The 27,326-nt window shown below is 43.9% G+C and overlaps 1 protein-coding gene and 1 non-coding gene across 5 annotated transcripts in view; both read left to right on the plus strand.

Annotated features, from left to right (window-relative positions):
- SVOPL (SVOP like) overlaps positions 1-27,326 on the plus strand; it is a 127,841-nt gene that overhangs the window by 74,700 nt on the left and 25,815 nt on the right. For all 4 annotated transcript variants that reach the window (XM_035254645.3, XM_035254647.3, XM_078342116.1 and 1 more), the window contains 5 exons: positions 9,125-9,198; positions 11,172-11,377; positions 12,051-12,162; positions 13,464-13,545; positions 19,191-19,280. In XM_035254645.3, coding sequence (XP_035110536.2) covers positions 9,125-9,198; positions 11,172-11,377; positions 12,051-12,162; positions 13,464-13,545; positions 19,191-19,280 — 564 coding nt within the window. The remainder of the gene's footprint in view (positions 1-9,124; positions 9,199-11,171; positions 11,378-12,050; positions 12,163-13,463; positions 13,546-19,190; positions 19,281-27,326) is intronic.
- On the plus strand, positions 14,325-14,450 carry LOC118143999 (small nucleolar RNA SNORA40). Its single transcript, XR_004728472.2, has one exon. It is a non-coding gene; the product is annotated as a small nucleolar RNA SNORA40 (small nucleolar RNA).

The following is a 27,326-nucleotide window of genomic DNA, read 5'->3' on the forward strand; positions in this document are numbered from 1 at the left end:
CCAAGTTCAAGCCCTGGATATCCTTGTTGATTTTCTGTCTGGTTGATCTGTCTAATATTGACAGTGGAGTGTTAAAGTCTCCCACTATTACTGTGTGGGAGTCTAAGTCTCTTTGTAAGTCATTAAGAACTTGCCTTATGTATCCGGGTGCTCCTGCATTGGGTCCATATATGTTCAGGATCGTTAGCTCTTCTTGTTGTATCGATCCTTTTACCATTATGTTATGGCCTTCTTTGTCTCTTTTGATCTTTGTTGCTTTAAAGTCTATTTTATCAGAGATGAGAATTGCAACTCCTGCTTTTTTTTTTTTTTGCTTTCCATTAGCTTGGTAAATCTTCCTCCATCCCTTTATTTTGAGCCTTTGTGTATCCTTGCATGTGAGATGGGTTTCCTGGATACAGCACACTGATGGGGTTTGGATTTTTATCCAATTTGCCAGTCTGTGTCTTTTGATTGGTGCATTTAGTCCATTTACATTTAGGGTTAATATTGTTATGTGTCAATTTGATACTGCCATTTTGATGCTAAGTGGCTGTTTTGCCTGTTAGTTGTTGTAGATTCTTCATTATGTTGATGTTCTTTAGCATTTAGTGTGATTTTGGAATGGCTGGTACTGGTTGTTCCTTTCTATGTGTAGTGCCTCTTTTAGGAGCTCTTGTAAAGCAGGCCTGGTGGTGACAAAATCTCTGAGTACTTGCTTGTTCGCAAAGGATTTTATTTTTCCTTCACTTCTGAAGCTCAGTTTGGCTGGATATGAAATTCTGGGTTGAAAGTTCTTTTCTTTAAGAATGTTGAATATTGGCCCCCACTCTCTTCTGGCTTGTAGTGTTTCTGCCGAGAGATCTGCTGTGAGTCTGATGGGCTTCCCTTTGTGGGTGACCCGACCTTTCTCTCTGGCTGCCCTTAGTATTTTCTCCTTTATTTCAACCTCTGACGATTATGTGCCTTGGGGTTGCTCTTCTTGCAGAATATCTTTGTGGTGTTCTCTGTATTTCCTGCATTTGAGTGTTGGCCTGTCTTGCTAGGTGGGGGAAATTTTCCTGGATGATGTCCTGAAGAGTATTTTCCAGCTTGGATTCATTCTCTTCATCCCCTTCTGGTACACCTATCAAACGTAGGTTAGGTCTTTTCACATAGTCCCACATTTCTTGGAGACTTTGTTCATTCCTTTTTGCGCTTTTTTCTCTAATCTTGGTTTCTCATTTTATTTCATTGAGTTGGTCTTCGACTTCAGATATTCTTTATTCTGCTTCGTCAATTCAGCTATTGAAACTTGTGCATGCTTCGCGAAGTTCTCGTATTGTGTTTTTCAGCTCCTTTAATTCATTCATATTCCTCTCTAATTTATCCATTCTTGTTATCATTTCCACGTATCTTTTTTCAAGTTCCTTAGTTTCTTTGCATTGATTTAATACATGCTCTTTTAGCTCACAAAAGTTTCTCATTATCCACCTTCTGAAGTCTAATTCCGTCATTTCGTCACAGTCATTCTCCGTCCAGCTTTGTTCCCTTGCTGGTGAGGAGTTTTGGTCCTTTCTAGGAGGTGAGGTGTTCTGGTTTCGGGTGTTTTCCTCCTTTTTTCGCTGGTTTCTTCCCATCTTTGTGGATTTATCCGCTTGTCGTCTGCGTAGTTGCTGACTTTTTGTTTGGGTCTCTGAGTGGACACCCAGATTGTTGATGATGAAGTATTTCTGTTACTTGGTTTTCCTTCTACTAGTCTAGCCCCTTCACTGTACGACTGCTGAGGTCCACTCCAGGCCCTGCTTGTCTGGGGTGCACCTCTAGCAGCTGTGGCACAGTGAGGGATGCTACCGGTTTCTTTTTCTGCTATCTTTGTCCCAGGATGATGCCTGCCAAATGTCAGTCTTTTGGATATAGAGGGGTCAGGGAGCTGCTTGAGGAGACAGTCTGTACTTTATAGGAGCTCAATTGCTGAGCTGTGCGCTCTGTTGTTCATTCAGGGCTGTTAGGCTGCTATGTTTGATTCTGCTGCAACAGAGCTCATTAAAAAACCCCTTTTTTTCTCAAATGCTCTGTGTTGGGGGGTTCGGGCTTTATTTTTGTATGTCGGTTGAGGTGTCCTGCCCAGCTAGGAGGCAGACTAGCCACTGTTTGCCTGCCGAGGCTCCGCTCTGCTGTTGTGTGGTTCGCCCTGTTGCTGCAGGCTCTGCTGTTCTGCTGTGGTCTCTGCCATGCCCTGCAGTGGAGTCTCTCTGTTGTAGCGGGTTGCCTCGGCAATGGCAGACTGTGTCAGCAGTGGGTGTGTATCTCAGTAGGGACGGGTTGCCTCGGCAATGGCTGGCTGTGTCAGCAGTGGGCATGTATCTCAGTTGGGGTGGGTTGCCTCAGTAATGGTGGATGCCCTCCCCCACAGAGCGTCTCGGACCGTCTGCACGGGGATTGTTTGAAATCGCGGTTTTGTTCGTCCCGCTGGGCTACCCCAGACGCTCTGTCCCTGCAATCCCCTGGGCTGGCCCACTGTCCAAGTCTCATTCAGTCTCAAGTCCAGCCCTCTCAAGTCTCAGGTTGCCGGTTCAACAGGGCACCCGGACAAGTGCACCCTGTGGGAAGCGCTGGGTAGGGCCAGCTGCCGCCACCCCGGCTGCCGGCTTCGCCAGGCAGAGGTACTGCCTGGCGTCCCGTGTCTCCTTTATACTTGGGAATTTCCCCGTTCTGTGGGCAACAAAGATCAGTCTGGAAATGCAGCTCCGACTCACCTCTCCGTGGATTCAAGGAGAGCTCCAATCCCGGGTTGTTCTCACAGTGCCATCTTGAGTCCTCCCCCTGAATCGAGAATCAGTATCTTTATAATACTGAGTATTCTTGTCCCGCTTCAAGCATATTTCCCCGTTTATTAAATTCTTATTTTTCTCAGCAACATTTTATAGCTGCTTATGTCAGTACTGCACATTTCTTGTGAAATGTATTCTTTTCCACTTTGTTTTAAAAATTATTTTGTTAATGGAATTTTAAAAATTATTTTTCTATCAGATTCATTCATTTTATTTTCTATGTTGTGTGGCTTATTTTTGTACTTGTTCCCTGAAACATTCTTAGAGCTTTATAACCCTCTTAACAACAGCAAATATCAGTTTCTTGATGTTCGATGAATTCCTTGTGAATTGGTTGAAGAAGCCATTTCTCTGGAGAACAGCAAGAAGCATCTTTTTTTCCTTTTCTCTCTTTCGTTTTTTTTTGAAAACAGTTTCACTCTTGTTGCCCGGGCTGGAGTGCAATGGTGTGATCTTGGCTCACCGCAACTGCCTCCCAGGTTCAAGCGATTCTCCTGCCTCAACCTACCAAGTAGCTGGGATTACAGCGTGTGCCACCACATCCGCTAATTTTTAACAGAGACAGGGTTTTTCAGTGTTGGTCAGGCTGGTCTTGAACTCCCAATCTCAGGTGATTCACTTGCCTCGGCCTCCCAAAGAGTTAGGATTACAGGCATGAGCCACCGTGCCCGGCCCAAGAAGTATCTTTAATGTGAGTATTGGGTACATTTGGGCATGCGTACTATCTAAGCTAACTGCAGGACTTCGCCATCTCCACGTATTCATTCCTGGCTCCTGCCTGCATCCCAGCTCCCCGTCTTTCTCTCTCTGTAGAAATTTATTCTTGGAATCGACAGGCATATAAATCTCAAATTGATGATCAAGTTTAAAACAAAACTCCTGGCTGAGTGTGGTGGTTTGTGCCTGTAATCCCATTTATTTTGGGAGGCTGAAGCAGGTAGGTTGCTTGAGGCCAGGAGTTCAAGACCAGCCTGGGTAATACGGCAAGACCCCACCCCCATCTATAGAAAGTAAAATAAAACAGAACTCCTCATTTTCCTCCTCCAACCAATTTTGTTTTCCCCTTTCCAGTCTTTCTTTTTATTGTGGCAAAATACACATAACCAAAAATTTACTGTATTAACCTTTTTTAAAATTTCTGGTACAGGATCTTGCTCTGTCACCCAGACTGCAGTGCAGTGGTGCGATCTTGGCTCACTGCAAGCCTCAACCTCCTGGGCTCAAGTGATCCTTCCTCTTCAGCCTCCTGAGTAGCTAGAACTACAGGTGTGTGCCACCATGCCTGGCTAATTGTGTACAGTTTTTTGTAGAGACAGGGTTTTGATGTGTTTCCCAGGCTGGCCTTGAACTCCTGGGCTCAGGCAATCCTCCCACCTCAGCCTCCAGAATAGCTGGAACTGCAGGCGTGTGCCACCATGCCTGGCTCAGTTTTTCATTCATTCATACACACACACACACACACACACACACACACACACACACACACACACAGAATGAGAGAGAGAGAGAGAAGGATCCCTGAGAGGGAAATTGGTATAGGTAAGGGAGTAGGGGGAATTTAACCTCGGAGTTACTCCTGCCCCATTCAAGTTCTCCTCCAGTGAGAGGAGCTTTTCCAAACTTTCTCTGGAGTTGATCTTCGACTCTGATATTGGATTGGTTGCCTGGCCCACAATCAAATCTGCCTCCCTTGGAGCTTTTGGCTGTCTTTTTTAAACAAAGAAGCACGTTTATCATTTTACCTAGCCTGTGTGTGGGAAAGTTAGAGGAAGAACTCTAGATTTCTGGATGGGAAGGTGGATGGAGGTCCAACTCTGGGAAGTTCTTGACTTTGAAATCGTGCCCCTTGTGGACCTGGGAAGAGAAGTTATCATAGTCCCTCACTGCCCACACCCTGAATCTTTGCAATCTCAGGATTCTGTAGCCACTGCAGGACAAGTGATGTCCAAGTGTCCTACACACAGGCAAGAGGTGGGCTTCCCTGGGTGTTCCTGATTGGTTGCTGAGGACATCACTGACGACAAAGGCCTTGAATCCCACTGCCACCTGGCCTGCATTTTAAGTGTGAGGTGGCTTGTGTGCCCTAGTAATGCAAATATTATGAGCATTCTGTATGCCAAACTTCCCCATAATCATCATTGTATTTTGGTAAGATATTCTCACTTTCTTCTGTGGAGTATTTTCCCCCATTATTTTTTATTACTACTATTTTTTTTGAGACACGGCTCATTCTGTCACCAGTCTGGAGTGCAATGGTGCAATATCGGCTCACTGCAACCTTCTCCTCCTGGGTTCAAGAGATTCTCTTGTCTCAGCCTCCCAAGTAGCTGGGACTACAGGCACACACTACAACACTCAGCTAATTTTTATATTTTTAGTAGAGACAGGGTTTCACCATGTTGGCCAGGATGATCTCGATCTCTTGACCTTGTGATCTGCCCGCCTCGGCCTCCCAAAGTGCTGGGATTACAGGTGTAAGCCACTGTACTCGGTTCCCCCATTATTATATGTCTCTCAAAACCTGTTATAATTGTGGAGCAATGTGTCTGTTTATTTTGCATTATTATAAAGGAATACCTGAGACTGGGTGACTGTTAAGAGGTTCATTTGGGCTCATGGTTCTGCAGACTGTACAAGCATGGCATCAGCATCTCTTGGCTTCTGGTGAGGCCTCAGGAAGCTTCTATTCATGACAGAAAGTGAACAGGGAGCAGGCCTGTCACATGGCAAGAGAGGGAGCAAGAGAGGTGCCAGGCTCTTTTAAACCAGCTGTCACGTGAACTGGTAGAGTGAGAAGTCACTCATTACTGCAGGGAGGGCACCAATTCCTTCATGAGGGATCCACCCCCATGACCTGAACACCTCCCATAAAGATCCACCACCCACAATGGGGATCACATTTTATCATGAGACTTGGAGGGGACAGATATCCAAACTGTATCAAACAAGAAACCCAAACTTCCTTCCAAAGGATGCAGAATGATTCCATTATTCTAGTTTATTTTCTAAATGTTGGAAATGCACTGTCATGGGTTGGGAGTTCAGAAAGCTCTTATTGCGGCATCAGCTCACTTCTGCCTTCCTACCGAGATACTGACAATCACATCTTACCGCGCAAAGCAGGGTGGGAGGATGAACTGGTTGCTAGGCAACTATGATTAAAAGAAGGAAAATATTACGGTTAGAGGGATAAGCACATAATCTTTAGGTAGCTGTAAAATTGTGATTGTCAATAGTGTAAACAAAATAGTTGCAAAAAGAACAAGTCTTAGCAGAGATAATTAACTCAAAACCACGCATAGCTGTAAGATTCTAAGATAGCTGAGTACAACTATTTTTGGCATGTGCTTTGTGAATTGGATTGCAGTAGTTCCAACTCCAGGACTGAGGAGCACTGAGGTCAGAAATGAGTTCTCTCTCCTCTTTCCTCTTCCTTTTCCCTCCCTCTTTCACCCTCCCTCCATGATCCCGCACCCCCCACCCCTCACCCCCCTCCCCCATCCCCCATCATCCCTGTACATTTTTCAGCCTCCCTTTCCATTCCTGCCTCCTCCCTCCTCATCCTACTTCCTTTGCTTTTCCTCTCCTACCTCACCTCTCCCTCCACCTTCTCCATCCCCTGTCTTCAACTTCCCTCTTCCCTCCTTCTGTCCCCTCTTCCGCCTCCTCCCTGCTTTTCTTCTCAAGCCTTCAGCTTGTGGCTTCCATCCGTCATGCCCATTAAGTGATATCCTCCACAGTCATCTCATTGTATTTTTAAGACAGAATCTTGCCCTTGTCACCCAGGCTGAGTGCAGCAGCGTGATGTCTGTTCACTGCAATGCCCACCTCCCAGGTTCAAGCGATTCTCCTGCCTCAGCCTCCCAAGCAGCTGGGATTACAGGTGTGTGATACCACGCCTGGAAAAATGTTTTGTATTTTTAGTAGAGAAGGAGTTTTGCCGTGTTCACCAGGCTGGTCTTGAATCCCTGACCTCAGGTGATCCACCCACCTCAGCCTCCCAAAGTGCTGGCATTCCAGGCATGAGCCACGGAGCCCAGCCATCCATAGTCATCTTTTGAGCAAGGCCCAGAGCTACGGGCAGTGGACCCTGCCTTCAGTCTGGTTATAGTCTTACAATCTGGGTAGTGAAATGAACATCACATATGAAGGAATCAATAACAGAACAGAGCCCAGAGGCTTAGAACCAGGTGAGTGGTACAGAGGGATGTGTGTTTGTGGGTGTGTGTGTGATCAGAGCAGAAGGGACTGAGCCATGGCAGTTTGAGCCACTTTGGGGGATAAATAGGACATAAATTGAGCATTCGAAGGAGGGTGAGCCTGCTGAGAGTGATGGCTCACGCCTGTGATCCCAACATTTTGGAGGCCAAGGCGGGTGGATCAGCTGAAGTCAGGAGTTCAAGACCAGCCTGGGCAACATGGTGAAACCTGGTCTCTCTTAAAATTTACAAAAATTAGCCGGTTGAGGTGGTGCATGCTTGTAATCCCAGCTGCTCTGGTGGCTGAGGCAGCAGAATCACTTGAACCTGAGAGGTGAAGGTTACAGTGAGCCAAGATCGTGCCATTGCATTCCAGCCTGGGTGACAGAGCAAGACACTGTCTCCAAAAAAAAAAAAAAAAGGGCACTGTAGGCCTGAGAAGACGTCAGCTGAGACTAGAGGCAGGAACGTGTGGTGTATATGTGTATATACACCACAGTCTTGGTCAGATTGGGAAGATTAGTGAAAGAATGGGGTGGGTTATGGGGCTGGTTAATGAGTACCCCCCCCACAAAAATAGAATAATACTAGTTGATAGTAAAACAGTGACTATAGTTAATAATTGTACACTTCAGAATAACTTGGAGTATAATTGGATTGTTTGTAGCTCGAAGGATAAATGCTTGAGGGGATGGGTATCCATTTTCCAGGATGTGCTTATTTCATGAGATATATTGAAACCTCTCCTGTGCCCCATAAATAGACATACCTCCTATGTGCCCCACAAAAATGAAAAATTAACCATTGGAGCAAGAGGTCTCTAAGTACCCTTCAAACTCCAACTATCTGTGACAACGAAATCCAGGACATCCAGGATCACCCTCCCGGTGTCTCTAGAAAGAGCCTGTAACCCCAGGTCTGTTTCTGAGAAAAGAGCTGCTGGTTTTCAACGGCATGCCCTCGTCTGAAGCATTCTTCGCTTTACATAAAAATCCATTCCTGCAGCGTCATGTAACTCAGCCTTAATTGTTTATCCAAAGGTACTGAATAAGTGCTATGGACAGGAACTTCTGCTAACTATACCTCTTAGGGACAGAAATTAGGCATTCTCTCCTCTTTCAACTTTAGCCATTGTTTTCCTAACAAATCTCATTCTCTTTTTTGGAAATGAAGTTTCATTCTTTGTGGCCCAGGCTGGCGTGCAATGGCCCAATCTCGGCTCACCAGGTTCAAGCAATTCTCCTGCTTCAGTCTCCCGAGTAGCTGGGATTACAGGCATGCACCACCACACCCAGCTAATTTTGTATTTTTAGTAGAGACAGTTTCTCCATGTTGGTCAGGCTAGTCTCAAACTCCCAACCTCAGGTGATCCGCATGCCTCAGCATCCCAAAGTGCTGGGATTACAGATGTGATCCACCATGCCCAGCTCATACTTTTTTTTTTTTTTTTTTTGAGACAGTCTCACTTTGTCGCCAGGCGCCAGGCTGGAGTGCAGTGACATAATCTTGGCTCACTGCAACCTCCGCCCCCCGGGTTCAAGCAATTCTCCTGCCTCAGCCTCCCAAGTAGCTGGGACTACAGGCACACGCCACAACGCCCAGCTAATTTTTGTATTTTTAGTAGGTGGGGTTTCACCATGTTGGCCAGGATGGTCTTGAGCTCTTGACCTCGTGATCCGCCCACCTCAGCCTCCCAAAGTGCTGGGATTACAGGCTTGAGCCACCATGCCCGGCCATACTTTTTTTTTTTATACAAGAGTTTTTGCTTTAATGCTAATTTTAGATGAACCTCCTATCAGTTTCACAGTTACTTTCATGTTCCCTCCTACCCTCCCCACCTCTGCGCCAGTGCTGGGGAGCAGAGTAAGAGCAAAAGGTTAGCATCTCAAGTTCAGTGAGTTTTGGTACTTGCCAATGATAAGAAAAAGCCAAAAGACAGATTGACTGTGACAAATGTGTTAAAAACAACGATCTCTGGGTTTGTGTCAGCTGTACTCATAGGAGCTGAGTGGGTATCCCACACCACCGTGCTCCAGCATGATTCTCATCTTCTATGAACTAAAACAGTGAAAACACCTTCGTTCATCCTTAACCTGCTGAGTATATTCTGTCTCCCTCTTTTCATTACCCCAGGAAAAAAGAGGAAGGTTTGCAGACCTATTGGATGCTAAATATTTACGGACCACATTACAGATCTGGGTCATATGGTAAGAGTGTAATGATTTCAAAACTAGTTTTAAATAGAGGCATTGGGAGGAAGCCTATTTAAGTAAATCTATCTGAGTGCCACTGGGGAGAAAAACATGACCAACTCCAAATATCACATCCAGCAATGTCTTGTCTTTCTACAAACACTGCCACTGCTAAATAAATCAGTAAATAGATACACAGGCAGATAGAGGAAAAATCTCTGATTGTCTTCAACTAGTTTTAAAATTTCTCTTATGAGCATATGAGCTCATTTCCTAACTTTTGCAGCCTAGTTGTTTTCCTCACCACAGGACAGAAACTGGTCCTTTGAAGTCACCAATCAAGTTCAATGGCATAGACTCATGGTACCCTCTGTGATTCATTTATCTACAGCATGATTTTAGTAAGCAAATTTTCTTTTTTTTTTTGAGACCGAGTTTTGCTCATATTGCCCAGCCTGGAGTGCAACGGTGTGATCTCGGCTCACTGCAACCTCTGCCTCCTGGGGTCAAGCAATTCTACTGCCTCAGCCTCCCGAGTAGCTGGGACTACAGGCATGAGCCACCACACCTGGCTAATTTTGTATTTTTTAGTAGAGATGGGGTTTCTCCATGTTGGTCAGGCTGGTCTCAAACTCCTTACCTCAGGTGATCCGCCCACCTCAGCCTCCCAAGTGCTGGGATTAGAGGCATAAGCCACTACGCCTGGCCTGCAAAGATGATCTAAATAGGACTAAAACATGCTGACTATAACTGAAAAGATAGATGAGTTTTGGTACTTTAAATTAGGAACTTAGGAATTGTGTCATAAGATATCATCAAGAAGGCTGGGTGCGATGGCTCATGCCTGTAATCCCAGCACTTTGGGAGGCCAAGTTGGGAAGATCACCTGAGGTCAGGAGTTTGAGACCAGCCTGGCCAACATGGCAAACCCTGTCTCTACTAAAAATAGAAAAAAATTAGCCTGGCATGGTGGTGGACGCCTGTTATCCCAGCTACTCGGGAGGCTGGGGCAGAAGAATTGCTTGAACCCAGGAGGTGGAAGTTGCAGTGAGCCAAGATCATGCCACTGCACTCCAGCCCTCAAGCCTGGGCAACAGAATGAGACTCTGCTTAAAAAAAAAAAATTAAAAAACAAATCCTGAAGAGCCTGAAAAATAAGCTTACCCATTGGGAGAAAAAATTTGCAATGTATATTTCCAACAAAGCATATACACACACACATATATATACACACATATATTATAATTTTTTCAACAAGAAAAAATAGACGACCAGTTTATTTTTGAAAAATTTTTTAAGTTTAAAAAAATTATTAAAGTTTTAAAATTTATTTTATTTTATTTTGCATTCGTAGAGATGGGTCTTGCTTTGTTGCCCAGACTGGTCTCAAACTCCTGGCCCCAAGCAGTCTTCCTGACTCGGCCTCCTAAAGTGCTGGAATGACAGGCATGAACCACCATGTCCGGCCAACAGCCCAGTTTAGAAACAGGCAAGAGTCTTGAACAGGCACTTCACTGAAAATGTATACCAGAGAAACACATCAAAACATGCTTAACCTTAAAGTCCCCAGGGAAATACAAATTAAAACCCAACCAGCTACCACTACAAATCCACCAGTTCACAAGAATGGCTAAAATGAAAGACTGATAATACCAAGGGTTGAGAAGGATGCAAAGTAACTGGAACTTTCATACATAACTGACTGGAGTTCAAATTAGTACAGTCGCTTTGGAACACAGGAGGTATCTATTACAGCTGGAAGCATGTGTATCCTATGGCCCAGCAATTCCGCTCCTAGGTTTACACCCAACAGGCATGTGTACATCTGTATGATGTGTAAGAGGCACTTCCACGAATGGTCTGTGTGGCAGCCTGGCTTCCTTCCTTTGCATTTCTACATTCTGCGCCTTTCACTTGGTATTCCCTCCCCGCTTATCCTTCAGGTCTGGTGTCAGCGTTTGCTAGTGACGTTCTTTTCTCACTTCTAGGCTTGGAATCTCCTTTGCCTACTATGGGGTTATCTTGGCCAGTGCTGAACTGCTGGAGCGGGACCTGGTCTGTGGTTCAAAGTCGGACTCTGAGGTGGTTGTGACTCAGGGGGACTCAGAGGAGAGCCAGAGCCCTTGCCACTGCCATATGTTTGCACCCTCTGACTATCGGACCATGATCATCAGCACTGTTGGTGAAATTGCTCGTAAGTGTCCCTCTGCATGTAGGGTAGCCTTCGTGCAGTTGAGTCTCAGTGGAGAGAAGTGTGACCCTGTAACATGGGTCCTGCCTAACAGAACTGAGCAAGTCACCAAATGGTGCTGAAAAATTTCCAGTTTGGATTGGTGTTGGCAAGAGAAGTCTGGAGCTTTGAAGTGCTGTATTCTATCAATCCTAAGGTGTTTTCCCCTCCTCACATTTTAACATCTCTGGAATGGGAATGTGGCTTACAATGGCTTATTGGATTGCAATTGACAGCATTATTTCTATTTTAGTAGACATAAAATGATGGTACTTAAAAATCAATGGCTGAATGTTAAATTGAGCTGATGAAAAAAAATCAATGGCACCTTCAATTTGATGAAAACATATAAAACATTTAAAATGCTGGCCTAGCAAGCTGACAATCTACAATAGACCTGCACGATATAATAAGTATCGTGGGCACCAGCACTTATCATTCCTGGACCCACGTGGGTAAAGTATATTAAAAGAGTCTTGAAATTGATGATCAAGTGACTGGATTTTGGCTGGAATACTCGTGAGGTTTGGATGAAGTTGCTTCTTTCTGAAATGTCAAGGATGAGTCCGTGCCAGTGTTGCAATATGCCACTTGCCTTCCCAGGTCCCAGAAATTGTCTTTACTGTTTGCTTTCTAGTGAATCCTTTAAATATCCTGGGCATCAATTTCCTGGGAAGACGGCTGAGCCTTTCCATTACCATGGGATGCACGGCTTTATTTTTCCTTCTCCTCAACATTTGCACATCAAGGTATTTGCTATTTGGTTGCTTCAAGTTTTGTGCAGTGGTTTCTAAATAGTCTCCTGACCCATGGTGTTCGGTAGTTTCAGGGACAAGTCCCTTTCACCCGGGAGAGTAGAGAATGGGCTGCCTGTTCTACTAGAATGGTCTTGCCTGGTCCCTGCTACTCCCCTTCCCTATTTTTACGGACCCCATTTTCCTCCAGCTGTCGCAGGAGTATGGGTGCCAATGATGTTTTGCTCACTTTACTCACTGAAATATTGAGGATTGTTATGTAATGCTTCCTGGAGAATTGGGACTCTGGTTGTTTATCACATTATTTGAACCAATGCCAGGAAAGTTTTGTAATACAGACAACGTGCTTACATGCGCCTTCTGCTCATTTCACTCTTAATTTGCAGTCTTGGACTGGCCTGAGCTCTGATATGTATCATTTATTCTACAGGTTGTCTGTACTATTTTCCAGGGGATGGTAGCAGTGGGTATGCTCTTTTTCCCCCCCTTTAAGACAGGGTCTCTCACTTTGTCACTGAGGTTGGAGTGCAGTGGTGTGGTCTCAACTCACTGCAGGCTCCAACTCCTGGGCTCAAGCTGTCTTTCTGCCTCAGCCTCTTGAATAGCGAGGGCTGCAGGCACACACCACCATACCGGGCCAATTAAAAAAAGGTTTGGTGGCTCATACGAATAATCCCACCACTTGGGGAGGCTGAGGTAGGTGGATCACTTGGACAACATGGCAAAACTTCATCTCTACAAAAAATACAAAAATGAACCAAGTGTGGTTGTGTGTGCCTATAGTCCCAGCTACCCAGGAGGCTGAGGTGGGAGGATCACTTGAGCCTGGGAGGCTGAGGCTGCAGTGAGCTATGATTGTGCCACTGCATCCCAGGCTGGATGACAGAGCCAGACTCTGTCTCAAAAAAAAAAAAAAAAAAAAAAAAGAGAGACAGAGACAGTTTTACTATGTTGCCTAGGCTGGTCTTGAACTCCTGGCCTCAAGCAATCTGTCCGCCTTGGCTTCCCAAAGTGCAGGGATTACAGGTATGAGCCACTGCGCCCAGCAGGTGTGCCAGTGTGAGGGGCCAGGGTGATTGGCAGCTCTGGGGAAATGGAGAGGGTGATGGGGAGTAAGATTGGAAGGAGGTTTGCTTAAGGACCCCACAATCAGGCCAGCTGAGAAGCAGTACCCTACTTGGGTTCTGAGTTATCTGTGGGTGTGTCTTTGCATCCACAGTGCCCTTGGAGCTGGGCCACGGGAGGTGGTTCTCCATGCTGCCTTTTATAATTTCTCTCCGCTTCCTGTTTTCTAGTGCCGGCCTGATTGGCTTCCTCTTCCTGCTGAGGGCTCTGGTGGCGGCAAACTTCAACACCATCTACATTTACACAGCTGAGGTGAGTTTCCATGCAGGGCTAGCTTCCAACGGGGTGTGTAAGGTGAGCCCCTTCGGGTGTCCATCCAAAGGTAATGCATCCCTGGTTTCTGTTGACTTTTGATGATTTTCTAAAGACAGTCTGTTAAAAAAGACACCAGAAGTTTATTTGATGTGAATTTCCCCTTACCCATTCAGTCTATTGAAAGCCAGTCTCTGGAAGATAGCATCTTCCTCCTTTCTTTAAATAGCACACATGTAAAAAACACCTCATTGCCCTCGCAGTAGGCTTAGCACACTAGGCTTAGAATAGGTAGCTGTCAAATGTCGAATTTCTTTTCTCTCTTTTTGAAATTAGAATACATTTTTCACTGTTACTCTTTTGGAAGATCCCTTTCCCTCCATCTGTTATTTGCTGCATGTAGCTTAAACTTGAATCTAATCTTGATTTATTCTTAGTTAATTTATTGAATTAGTACATCTTCATGCAAGGTACTGCCTGAGGTAGCTGGAGTGTTTCCTCATAAACCTCCCACTTTAAAGAACTAATATTCTTAGAAATGAAAGAGTATTTGAATAGGGAACTTAACAGTATTTTCACTAGTTTTGTCATTCATTGAGCTACAGGAAATAGTGCTTTAGATACTGATAAAGCTGCCCTCGTGTTCATGGCAGGAAATGGGGAAGTCTATTGTGATGGAAGATTCAGGATGTCAGAAACCATTAAACCCGCAGAGAAAAGTACTTTTTTTCCCACACAGAGATAAAAATAGAAAACGAGGTGATATTTGAATTATACATAATACTTTTAGTTCCATTAACAAAATCTAAAGTTGACTTATAGACAGGTGCAAAAAATAAATCCTCTTTTGCAATCCAGAACTCATTGTTCAGTGTAAGTTTTGCTACAAATAAGAAAGGGGTATTGTGATACCTGAGACACTTAAACGTGATCGGAGTATTGATAACCATCGGGTGATTCCAGTCTAGGTGCAGTGGCTCATGCCTGCGATCCCTAACTTGTGGGAGGCTGAGATGGGAGAATCACTGGAAGCTAGGAGTTCAAGACCAGCCTGGCCAAGAAAGCAAGACCCCATCTCCACAAAATTTAAAAATTAGCCAGAGATAGGTGCATGCACCTGTAGTTGTAACTACTTAGGAAGGGGAGGCTGAGGCGGGAGGATTGCTTGAGCCCAGGAGTTGGAGGCTGTGGTGAGTTCTGATGGTGCTACTGTACTCCAGCCTGGGCAGCAAAGACCCTGTCTCTAAATTTAAAAAAAAAAAAAAAAAAAAAAAAAGGGCCCAGCATCATGGCTTATGCCTGTAATCCCCGCACTCTAGGAGGCCAAGGCAGGCTGATCACGAGGTCAGGAGTTCAAGACCATCCTGGCCAACATGGTGAAACCCCGTCTCTACTAAAATACAAAAAAAATAGCTACTTGGAAGACTGAGGAATACCTTCCAACAGGGTGTGTAAGATGAGCCCCTTCGGGTGTCCATCCAAAGGTAATGCATCCCTGGTTTCTGTTGACTTTTGATGATTTTCTAAAGAGTCTGTTAAAAAGACACCCGAAGTTTATTTGATATGAATTTCTCCTTACCCAGCTACTTGGGAGACTGAGGCAGGAGAATTATTTGAACCCAGGAGTGCAAATCATACCACTGCACTCCAGCCTGGCGACAGAGTGAGGAAAAAAATAAATTGATTTTTGGACTGTAGAATAGAGAATTTAAAAGCATAAGGTATGAGGAGAATCTCGTCTATATCAATTTTGTATTCCAGTTTGATGTTGGCTTGATATATCAGGATGACTTTTTGTTTTAATGGCTTTTATCTTGAGCACATGATATCTGGGGTTTAAGGTGCTGACATATTCCGCGGGTCCGTACTGTTCTTGACTGTGATAGCTTAGGGATGAATAGGACTTGAACTCACTCACTCATGTTTACAGAGGGCATCAAACAGAGAAAGAGGCAGATCCACCAACTCCAAAAATGACCCTAAAGTAAGTTGGTTGAAGAAGTTAGATCCCAAAGATTCTTGGTGAATTTTGAAGTCTTCATCACTATATCCATATTAAAAGGAGACTAAAGAAGCCAAAATAAAAGAATTATGGGCTATGAGGACAACTGCATTAAACATCAGTTCTTTTTTTTTTTTTTTTTTTGAGACGGAGTTTCGCTCTTGTTACCCAGGCTGGAGTGCAATGGCGCGATCTCGACTCACTGCAGCCTCCGCCTCCTGGGTTCAGGCAATTCTTCTGCCTCAGCCTCCTGAGTAGCTGGGATTACAGGCACGCGCCACCATGCCCAGCTAATTTTTTGTATTTTTAGTAGAGACGGGGTTTCACCATGTTGACCAGGACGGTCTCGATCTCTTGATCTCGTGATCCACCCACCCCGGCCTCCCTAAGTGCTGGGATTACAGGCGTGAGCCACCGCGCCCGGCCTAAACATCAGTTCTATTAAGAAGGGCTAACTTGAAGATAATTCATTTGATGATAAATTTTATTCCCGCTCTGTAGGGTAACCAAGGTGACTTTGAACCTTGGAAGGAATTACAATATGAAATTCCTTGAATAAAAATTGACTGGGTGTGGTGGCTCATGCCTGTAATCCCAGCACTTTGGGAGGCCGAGACAGGCAGATCACTTGAGGTCAGGAGTTTGAGACCAGCCTGGCCAATATGATGAAAATTCATCTCTGCTAAAAATACAAAAAGTTAGCCGGGCATGGTGGTAGGCACCTGTAATCCCAGTTACTTGAGAGGCTGAGGCAGGAGAATCCCTTGAACCTGGGAGGCTAAGGTTGCAGTGAGTTGAAATTGTACCACTGCATCCAGCCTGGTGACAGAGAAACTGTCTCAAAAAAAAAAAAATTACTGACTTTAAATAATTTTGCGTAGTTAAAAAATTGCATAATAAAACAAATCTAAAGTTTAAAGTTATTTTGTAATTTTATGAACCAAAAAGCCTATGTGTAACATGGCATACTTCTAGAATTGCATTTGGAATGTACCGTCAAACATTTATTTTGGGAATTTGCTCGTTTTGAGGGTCATTTCTAAGTATTTTATTTTTTATATTGATTTCTTTTTTGTGTTTTTGAAATGGAGTCTTGCTCTGTCACCCTGGCTGGAGTGCAGTGGCACGACCTTGGCTCACTGCAACCTCCACATCCCAGTTCAAGTGATTCTCCTGCCTCAGCCTCCTAAGTAACTAGGACTACAGACATGTACCACTGTGCCCAGCTAATATTAATATGTTTAGTAGTGACGGGGTTTGACCATGTTGGCCAGGATGGTCTCGATCTCCTGACCTCGTGACCCACCCACCTAGACCTGCCTTAGTGCTGGGATTACAGTCATGAGCCTCTGCGCCCGGCCTATATTGATTAAAAAAAAATCAGAAGTGTAACTAAAAATGATAGTTTTCTGTTATTCTGTCTTCCAGATGACTCAAAATGTGAACAAAGGACTTTATCAGTATTATAGCAAAGAAACCATCACGTGAATTCATCAGTCATAGCAACCTCATTTTTCAGAAAATAATAAAGCTTCCATAAAGATATTCCACCCCCAGGCCTTCTCCTGTAAATATAGCTGTGTCCTGTGAGGCGGGAAAGCATCTTGCTTTTTGCATTTGACAGATGGTGGCAAAGATGTGGCCAACTAAAGGATGCTACATGCTTTGCCTTAGAGAGTTGATGAAACAGTTTTATCAGTATTTTATAGCACTAAGAAAATGTTCCAACATTTCGAGAAACAGTTCTTTCCTAGAAAGTATTCTTCATAGAACCCTATGTATTCAATAATACTTGCTGACTTATTAAAGTTCTCGTTCTTTAAGAATTCTGAATCAATGAAGAACCAATTAAGAATGAAGAATTATTAGGTTTTACTATAAAAATAGAAAAGTTGCAGCAAGAAAGTAGAATATGGCTGGGTGTGGTAGCTCAGGCCTGTAATCCCCGCACTTTGGGAGGCTGAGGCAGGAAGGTTGCTTGAGCTTGGAAGTTTGATACCAGCCTGGGCAACATAGTGAGACCTCATCTCTATTAAAATAAAAATAAGGCCGGGCGCAGTGGCTCAAGCCTGTAATCCCAGCACTAAGGGAGGCTGAGGCGGGCGGATCACGAGGTCAACAGATCGAGACCATCCTGGTCAACATGGTGAAACCCCGTCTCTACTAAAAATTACAAAAAATTAGCTGGGCACGGTGGGGTGTGCCTGTAATCCCAGATACTCAGGAGGCTGAGGCAGGAGAATTGCCTGAACCCAGGAGGCGGAGGTTGCGGTGAGCCGAGATCTCGCCATTGCACTCCAGCCTGGGTAATGAGCGAAACTCCGTCTCAAAAAAAAAATAAATAAATAAAAATTTAATAAAATGTTAAAAAGGGCTGGGTGTGGTGGCTCACACCTGTAATCCCAGCCCTTTGGGAGGCCAAGGAGGGTGGATTACCTGAGGTCAGGAGTTCGAGACCAAACTGGCCAACATGTGAGACAGCCCCCCCCAACTAAAAATACAAAAATTAGCTGGGTGTGGTGGTGCACACCTATAATCCCAGCTACCTGGGAGGCTGAGGCAGGTGAATCACTTGAACCCAGAAGGCAGATGTTGCAGTGAGCCAAGATCGCACCGTTGTACTCCAGCCTGGGCGACAGTGAGACTCCATCTCTAAATAAATAAATAAAAATGTTAAAAATAAAGAAAGTAGAATCTGCTATCAGATTCTGCGACAGCAAAGAGGCTAGGGAATTTAACAAAAACACAGGGACCAGATGTGGTGGCTCATGCCTCTAATCCCAGCACTTTGCGTGGTTGAGGTAGGAGGTTTGTTTGAGGCCAGACACTCAAGACCAGCCCGGCCAACATGGCAAGATCCCATCTCTATTTAAAAAAAGAAAATAAATAAAAATAAGAACACAGGGAATGGTGTGGCGAGTGCTGAGCCTTCTAATCAATTCTCTTAGCTGTGTTTGAAGACTTCATTAGATCTCTGGGGAGCATTTTCTTTCCTTTCAGGAGAATCACTTTTGTATATTTATAGTTCTGAAGTCTTTCTAAAATTATATTTGGAATATTCAGTGAAACACATTTTTGGAATTTGCTCATTTTTATTTTTTATTTTATTTTATTTTTTGAGAGTAAGTTTCACTCTTGCTGCCCAGGCTGGAGTGCAATGATATCGGCTCACTGCAACCTCCACCTCCCGGGTTCAAGCGATTCTCCTGCCTCAGCCTCCCGAGTGGCTGGGATTACAGGCATGCATGCCCGTGCCTGGGTAATTTTGTATGTTTAGTACAGACGGATTTCTTTCATGTTGGTTAGGCTGGTCTCAAACTACCGACCTCAGATGATGTGCCGCCTTGGCCTCCCAAAGTGCTGGGATTACAGGCATGAGCCACCTCACCCGGCTTTGGAATTTGCTCATTTAAAGGATAATTTTGAAGTGTTTATTTTTTGCTGATATTATCCCAAAAATTGAAAGTTGTGTGCGTGAGAAAGTGAACACCTTCTGTTTTATGTTTTGTAACTGTGTTTGGCATTCTGTGTATTCCAAAGCCTGGCCTGGGGATGGAGGGGGGAAGAGGAGGGCTCGGGGAAGGACAGACAGACAGACAGACAGACAGAAACTGACTGGTGCTTTCTATGCCTCTCCCTGCAGGTCTACCCCACCACGATGCGTGCTTTGGGGATGGGAACCAGCGGCTCCCTGTGTCGCATTGGTGCAATGGTAGCGCCATTTATATCCCAGGTATGGCCAAGGACTCTGTAGGAAGAGTGAGTCTGAGAGAGGTGGGGAAGGAGGAACCCCAGGGTCCTTCAGATGAAAGGTGTAACCAAGGATTTTTATTGACTTTGTGAATTTTGCGGAGGTGCTGTTTCCCCGCTGTTTGGTGGATTCAGGTAGAGAGAGAAGCCACGTGACTGCTACCAGTCTTCCAGGCTTCCGTCAGTAGTATGCACTGCATTGCATTCAGGGTTTGCTCGGTTTTAAACTGGGTATTACTGGGGGAAGATAGAAAACAATGGACAACACGAGAAGCTTGGGCAGCTGAATGACAGGGGCTCCAACCCTGAGTTAGAATTGTTGTCTGGTCCATTGTCCAGGTGGCAACTGAAAAACAGAGCCCAAGTGTGCGGGCAGGTTCAACTGAGGTGCGGGGAGGTGGCGCTGGGCACAGGTGAGCCAGGCTTAGGCTGGGATAAAATCCAGGGGTGACTTGGAGCTGTGGATGGAGGCTTGTTTGGGAGAAACAACAGAGGCAGCTATGGTGACCCTCAGGGTCATGGTTCCTCAGAGGTCTATGGAGCTTGCCATTTTGCATTAGTCAGTCTTTTTTTTTTTTTTTTTTTTTGCTGCAAAAAAAAAAAAAAAAAAAAAAAAAATCCAGGCTGGCATGGCGGCTCATGCCTGTAATCTCAGCACTTTGGGAGGCTGAGGTGGGCAGATCACCTGAGGTCAGGAGTTCGAGACCAGCCTAGCCAACATGGCGAAACCCCGTCTCTACTAAAAATACAAAAATTAGCCAGGTGTGGTGGCATGCACCTATAATCCCAGCTACTCAGGAGGCTGAGGCAGGAGAATCACTTGAACCCAGGAGGAAGAGGTTGCCATGAGCTGAGATCATGCCATTGCACTCCAGGCAGGTGACAGATCAAGACTCCATCTCAAAAAAAAAAAAAAAGAGAAACAGAAATCCACGTGACCCAGCTATAGAAAATAAGGCAGGAATGAGGCTGAGCCTGGGGAGGTCCTGATTCAGGAGTAGAGGTCTCACAGGGCCCCTCTTCCTCTGTCTGGTGCCCATTTCCACCCGAGCATGCAAGCTTTCCCCCTCCCTGAGAACCAGGGTGTTGAGTGCCAGTGAACCTGGCACTCCAGGAATCCCAAACACATACCCTTTGCTCTGGCCTCGGAAGACACTGATTAGTTCTCTCTGAATCCCTAGATAGAGACCCCCATTGGCCCAGGTCTTGGCAGTTGTCCATGCTTGAGCTAACTCAGCTGTGTTTCACAGTCAGCGTTATGTGTAAATGCAGCTGGGGGAGGTGAAATTGCAGAGAACATGAGTTGGGTTGGGCTGAGTAGACTTGAATGTTTATTTCCTACAATTTCACACAGAGATTTTGCTACCACGATTTTTTTTTTTTTTTTAACTTTCTTGGGAATGTTTTCCCCACTAGTCTTTTTTGCTTCATCTTTTTTTTTTAAACATCTGAGAAACCAAGCTAATCCCCACCTATCTTAAAGAAAAACGGGGATGGCTTGTGTCTGTTGCTTTTACTTTTCAAAATTTCTTCATACTTATTTTGTCATTTTCAGAGAAGAACCTAGTGATGAAAAAAAGTTGTCATTGTTTTTTTCCAGAGGCAGGGTCTCGCTCGGTTGCCCAGGCTGGGGTGTAGTGGCACAATCATGGCTCCCTGCAGCCTCAGTGCCCCCAGGTGGAGTCTCACTATGTCGCTTAGGCTGGTCTCTAACTCCTGGGTTTAAGCCATCCTCCTGCCTTGTCCTTCCAAAGTGCTGGGATTACAGGCATGAGCCGCTGCACCCTGCCTGGAGTGAAATATTAACCCTATTTCTGGATGACTGGACTGAGACATAGTTCATTTTCCAAGCTTTCATTAGGAATCGAGTTCTTGGCTACCTGGAACGTTTTCCCTGGGCATGTGTGGGTATTTATCCCAGAGGCTACACTGCTGTTGATGGGTTTGTGCATTAGGAAAGAACCCAGCTGGAACCAGGTCTCCTGGGGCCACCAGGCCCTGCTCTGCTCAGCATCCTGTAGCCAGGCTGGATTCTCACCTCTTTGTAATTGATTCTTAGTTCTCTTTCTCTGTTACCTTCTTTTCTTTTTCTCTTTTCTCTTCTTTTCTTTCCTTCTTTTTTTGAGACGGGGTCTTGCTCTGTCTCCCAGGAGAGAGTGCAGTGGCATGATCTTGGCTCACTGCAACCTCTGCTTTCTGGGTTCAAGCAATTCTCCTGTCTCAGCCTTCTGAGTAGCTGGGATTACAGGTGCCCGCCACCATGCCCTGCTAATTTTTTGTAATTTTAGTAGAGATGGGGTTTCACCATTTTGGCCAGGCTGGTCTCAAAGTCCTGACCTCAGGTGATCTGCCCACCTCAGCCTCCCAAAGTGCTGGGATTACAGGTGTGAGCCACCACACCCAGTCTGCTACCCTCATTTCTAAAGTGGAGATAAATAATAGCACCCACTACAGAGTTTTGCTCTAAGGATGAAATGAGATGAATACATGTAAATCAATCAACCCAGTGTTTGACATAGAGTAAGCACTCGGTAAATGTTAGCTAATATGACCATGATGATCAATACTGATCAAGGTGAAAGGCTATTCCAGTGGTTGCTTCTCAGTAATTGAACTTTGAAGAGTGTTGTTATAGCAATCACGGTGGAATCGAGACGCTCTGCTTTCTTCAGCAGGTTTGGATTGGGGAGCTTTCGAATCTGGGAAGCTTTGTGCCAGCTCCAAGGATACTTGCCTCGGTTTAGGATTGGCCGAGCTGCTTCAAGTAGACAGGGGAGTTTGGTGTGACCGTCATGAGCTGATTAGTCAGACTTCCCTTAAAGATAGTTCTCAAACTTTAGTGCTTCTCAGAATTATTTGGGTAACTTGATAACAGAAAGATGCTTTTTAAAAAAAAAATATTTATTTATTTTACTTTAGGTGCATACTATATCTGGCATTTCTCCCCATGTTATCCCTCCCCCTGCTGTCTCTCTCCAACCCCCTCCAACTGTCCCCAGTGTGTGCTGCTTCTCTCCCTGAGTCCGCGTGTTCTCATTGTTCAACACCCACCTATGAGTGAGAACGTGCGGTGTTTGGCTTTCTGTTCTTGTGTCAGTTTGCTGAGAATGATGGTTTCCAGATTCATCCAAGTCCCTAGAAAGGACACGAACTCATCGTTTTTTATGGCTGCATAGTATTCCATGGTGTATATGTACCACATTTTCTTTCTCCAGTCTATCATTGATGGGCATTTGGGTTGGTTCCAGGTCTTTGCTATTGTACACAAGGCTGCAATGAGCATACGTGGGCATGTGTCTTTATAGTAGAATGATTTATAGTTCTTTGGGTATATACCCAGTAATGGGATTGCTGGGTCAAATAGAATTTCTATTTCTAGATCTGTGAGAAATCGCCACACTGTCTTCCACCATGGTTGAACTAATTTACACTCCCATCAACTGTGTAAAAGTGTTCCTATTTCTCCACATCCTCTCCAGCATCTGCTATCTCCAGACTTTTTAATGATCACCATTCTAACTGGCATGAGATGGTATCTCAATGTAGTTTTGATTTGCATTTCTCTAACGACCAGTAATGATGAGCGTTTTTTCATATGTTTGTTGGCCTCATATATGTCCTCTTTTGAATAGTGTCTGTTCATATCCTTTGCACACTTTTGAATGGTGTTGTTTGATATTTTCTTGTATATCTGTTTTAGTTCTTTGTAGATTCTGGCTATTAGCCCTTTGTCTGATGGGTAGATTGCAAAAATTTTTTCCCATTCTGTTGGTTGCCGATTTACTCTTAATGATGGTTTCTTTTGCTGTACAGATGCTCTGGAGTTTAATTAGATCCCATTTGTCTATCTTGGCTTATTGCCATTGTGTTTGGTGTTTTCGTCATGAAGTCCTTGTCTATGCCTATGTCCTGGATGGTTTTGCCTACATTTTCTTCTAGTATTTTTATGGTGTTAGGTTTTACGTTTAAATCTTTGATCCATCTAGAGTTAATTTTAGTGTAAGGTGACAGGCAGGGGTCCAGTTTCTGCTTTCTGCACATTGCTAGCCAGTTTTCCCAACACCATTAAACATGGAATCCTTTCCCCATTGCTTGTTTTTGCCAGGTTTGCCAAAGCTCAGATGGTTGTAGATGTGTGGTGTTTCTTCTGGGGTCTCCATTCTGTTCCATTGGTCTATGTCTCTGTTTTGGTACCTGTACCATGCTGTTTTGATTACTGTAGCCTTGTAGTATAGTTTGAAGTCTGGCAGTGTGATCTCTCCAGCTTTGTTCTTTTTGCTTAGGATTGTCTTGGCTATGCGGGGTCTTTTATGATTCCATATGAAATTTAAAAGTGTTTTTTTCCAGTTCTGTGAAGAAGGTTATTGGTAGCTTGATGGGGATAGCATTGAATCTATAGATTACTTTGGCAGTATAGACATTTTCACGATATTGATTCTTCCTAACCATGAGCATGGAATGTTTCTCCATCTGCTTGTGTCCTCTCTTATTTCATTGAGCAGTCGTTTGTAGTTCTCCTTGAAGAGGTCCTTTACATCCTTTGTTGTATTCCTAGGTATTTTATTCTCTTTGTAGCAATTGTTAATGGGAGTTCACTCTTGATTTGGCTGTTTGTCTATTATTGGTATATAAGAATGCTTGTGATTTCTGCACGCTGATTTTGTATCCTGAGAGTTTGCTGAAGTTACTTACCAGTTTGAGAAGCTTTTGGGCTGAGACAATGGGGTCTTCTAGATATACAATCATGTCATCTGCAAATAGACATAATTTGACTTCCTCTTTTCCTATTTGAATACCCTTTATTTCTTTTTCTTGCCTGATTGCTCTGGCTAGAACTTCCAATACCATATTGAATAGGAGTGGTGAGAGAAGGCATCCTTGTTCAGTGCCAGATTTCAAAGGGAATTCTTCCAGCTTTTGCCCATTCAGTATGATATTGGCTTTAGGTTTGTTGTATGTAGCTTTTATCATTTTATGATATGTTCTGTCAATACCTAGTTTATTGAGAGTTTTTAGCATGAAGGGCTACTGAATTTTATTGAAGGCCTTCTCTGCCTCTATTGAGATAATCATGTGGTTTTTGTCTTTGGTTCCATTTATGTGATGGATTACATTTATGGATTTGTGTATGTTGAACCAGCCTTGCATCCCCGGGATGAAGCCTACTTGGTCATGATGGATAAGCTTCTTGATGTGCTATTGCAATCTGTTTGCCAGTATTTTATTGAAGATTTTTGTGTCGATGTTCATCATGGATATTGGCCTGAAGTTTTCCTTTTTAGTTGAATCTCTGCCCGGTTTTGGTATCAGGATGATGTTGGTCTCATAAAATGAGTTAGGGAGGATTCCCTCCTTTTGTATTGTTTGATACAGTTTCAGAAGGAATGGAACCGGCTCCTCTTTGTACATCTAGTAGAATTCAGCTGTGAACCCTTATGGACCTGGACTTTTTTTGGTTGGTAGGCTATTGATTGCTGTCTCTAGTTCAGCCCTTGTTATTGGTCTATTCAGGGTTTCAACTTCCTCCTGGTTTAGTCCTGGTAGAGTACAAGTGTCTTGGAATTTATCCATTTCTTCCTGGTTTACTGGTTTATGTGGGTAGAGCTGTTTGTAGCAATCTCTGATGGTAGTTTGTATTTCTGTGGAATCAGTGGTGATATCCCCTTTATCCTTTTTTATTGCATCTATTTGATTTTTCTCCCTTTTCTGTTTTATTAATCTGGCTAGTGGTCTATTTTGTTGATCTTTTCAAAAAACCAGCTCATGGATTTAGTGATTTTTTTTGAAGGGATTTTTGTGTGTCTATCTGCTTCAGTTTGGCTCTGATCTTAGTTATTTCTTGTCTTCTGCTAGCTTTTGAGTTTTTTTGATCTTGCTTCTCTAGCTCTTTCAATTTTGATGATAGGGTATTGATTTAGATCTTTCCTTTCTTCCCTGGTGGGCATTTATTGCTATGAATTTCCCTCTCGACTCTGCTTTAAAGGTGTCCCAGAGATTCTGGTAAGTTGTGTCTTCATTCTGGTTGGTTTTGAAGAACATCTTTATTTCTGCCTTCATTTCATTGTTTATCCAGTTGAGACTCAGAAGCAAGTTGCTCAGTTTCCAAGTGGTTGTGCAAGTTTGCGTGTGTTTCTTGATCCTGAGTCCTAGTCTGACTGCGCTGTGGTCTGATAGACTGTTTGTTATGATTTCTGTTCTTTTGCATTTGTTGAGGAGTGATTTGCTTCCAATGATGTGGTCAATTTTAGAGTAAGTGCAATGTGGTGCTGAGAAAAATGTATTTTCTGTGGATCTGGGGTGGAGCATTCTGTATATGTATATTAGGCCCACTTGGTCCAGCTCTGCATTCAAGTCCTGGATATCCTTGTTAATTTTCTGTCTCGATCTGCGTAATATTGGCAGGGGAGTGTTGAAATCTCCCACTATTATTGTGTGGGAGTCTAAATCTCATTTTAGGTCATTAAGAACTTGCTTTATGTATCTGGGTGCTCCTTTGTTGGGGGGCGTATGTATTTAGGATAGTTAACTCCTTCTGTTGGATTGATCCTTTTACCATTATGTAGTGTCCATCTTTGTCTCTTTTGATCTTTGTTGGTTTGAAGTCCATTTTATCAGAGACAAGAATTGCAACTCCTGCTTTTATTTGTTCTCCATTTGCTTGGTCAATCTTCTTCCATCCCTTTATTTTGAGTCTGTATGAGTCTTTGCATGTGAGGTGGGTTTCCTGAATACAGCACACCGATGGGTTCTGACTTTGTATCCAGTTTGCCAGTCTGTGTCTTTTGATTGGGGCGTTTAGGCCATTTACATTCAATGTTAATATTGTTATGTGTGGATTTGATTCTGCCATTTTGTTACTGACTGGTTTTCTTTCCCATTAGTTGCCTCATTTTCTTCATTGCATTTTTGGTCTTTGCCACTGGTTTGCTTTTGCAGTGGCTGGTACTTGTTCCTTTCCAGGCTTAGTGTTTCTTTCAGGAGCTCTTGTAGGGCAGGTCTGGTGGTGACAAAAATCTCTCAATAATTGCTTGTCCATAAAGGATTTTATTTCTCCTTTACTTACGAAGCTTAGTTTGGCTGGATATGAGATTCTGGGTTGAAAGTTCTTTTCTTTAAGGATGTTGAATGTTGACCCCCACTCTCTTCTGGCTTGTAGGGTTTCTGCTGAGAGATCTGCTGTGAGTCTGATGGGCTTCTCTTTGTGGGTGATCTGACCTTCTCTCTGGCTGCCCTTAGCATTTTCTCCTTCATTTCAACTCTGGTGAATATGATGATTATGTACCTTGGGGTTGCTCTTCTTGAGGAATATCTCTGGGGAGTTCTGTGTATTTCTTGAATTTGAAATTTGGACTGCCTTGCTAGGCTTGAGAAGTTCTCCTGGATAATATCCTGGAACATGTTTTCCAGCTTGGATTCATTCTCCCCATCATATTCAGGTACACCGATCAAGTGTAGATTAGGTCTTTTCATATAATCCCATATTTCTTGGAGGCTTTGTTCATTTCTTTTCACTGTTTTCTCTCTTGTCTTGCCTTCCCTTTTTATTTCATTGAGTTGGTCTTCAATCTCTGATATCCTTTCTTCTACTTGATCGATTTTGCTATTAAAACTTGTGTTTGCTTCATGAAGTTCTCATGCTGTGTTTTTCAGCTCCATCAAGTCATTTACGTTCTTCTCTAAGCTGGTTATTCTAGTTAGCATTTCGTCTAACCTTTTTTCAAGGTTTTTGGTTTCATTGCATTGAGTTAGAACGCATTCCTTTAGCTCAGAGAAGTTTGTTATTATCCACCTACTGCAGCCTGTTTCTGTCAATTCGTCGCACTCCTCAGTCAAGCTGTGATCCTGTGTTGTTGAGGAGTTGTGATACTGTGATGTTGAGGAGTTGTGATGCTGTGATGTTGAGGAGTTGTGATCCCTTGAAGGAGAAGAGGTTTTCTGGTCTTTGATGGTTTCATCTTTTTTGTGCTGGTTTTTCCCCATCTTTGTGGATTTACCTGGCTGTGGTGTCAGGGAGCTGCTTGATGAGGTC

Source organism: Callithrix jacchus, chromosome 11, assembly GCF_049354715.1.
Source record: "Callithrix jacchus isolate 240 chromosome 11, calJac240_pri, whole genome shotgun sequence".
NCBI lineage: Eukaryota > Metazoa > Chordata > Mammalia > Primates > Cebidae > Callithrix > Callithrix jacchus.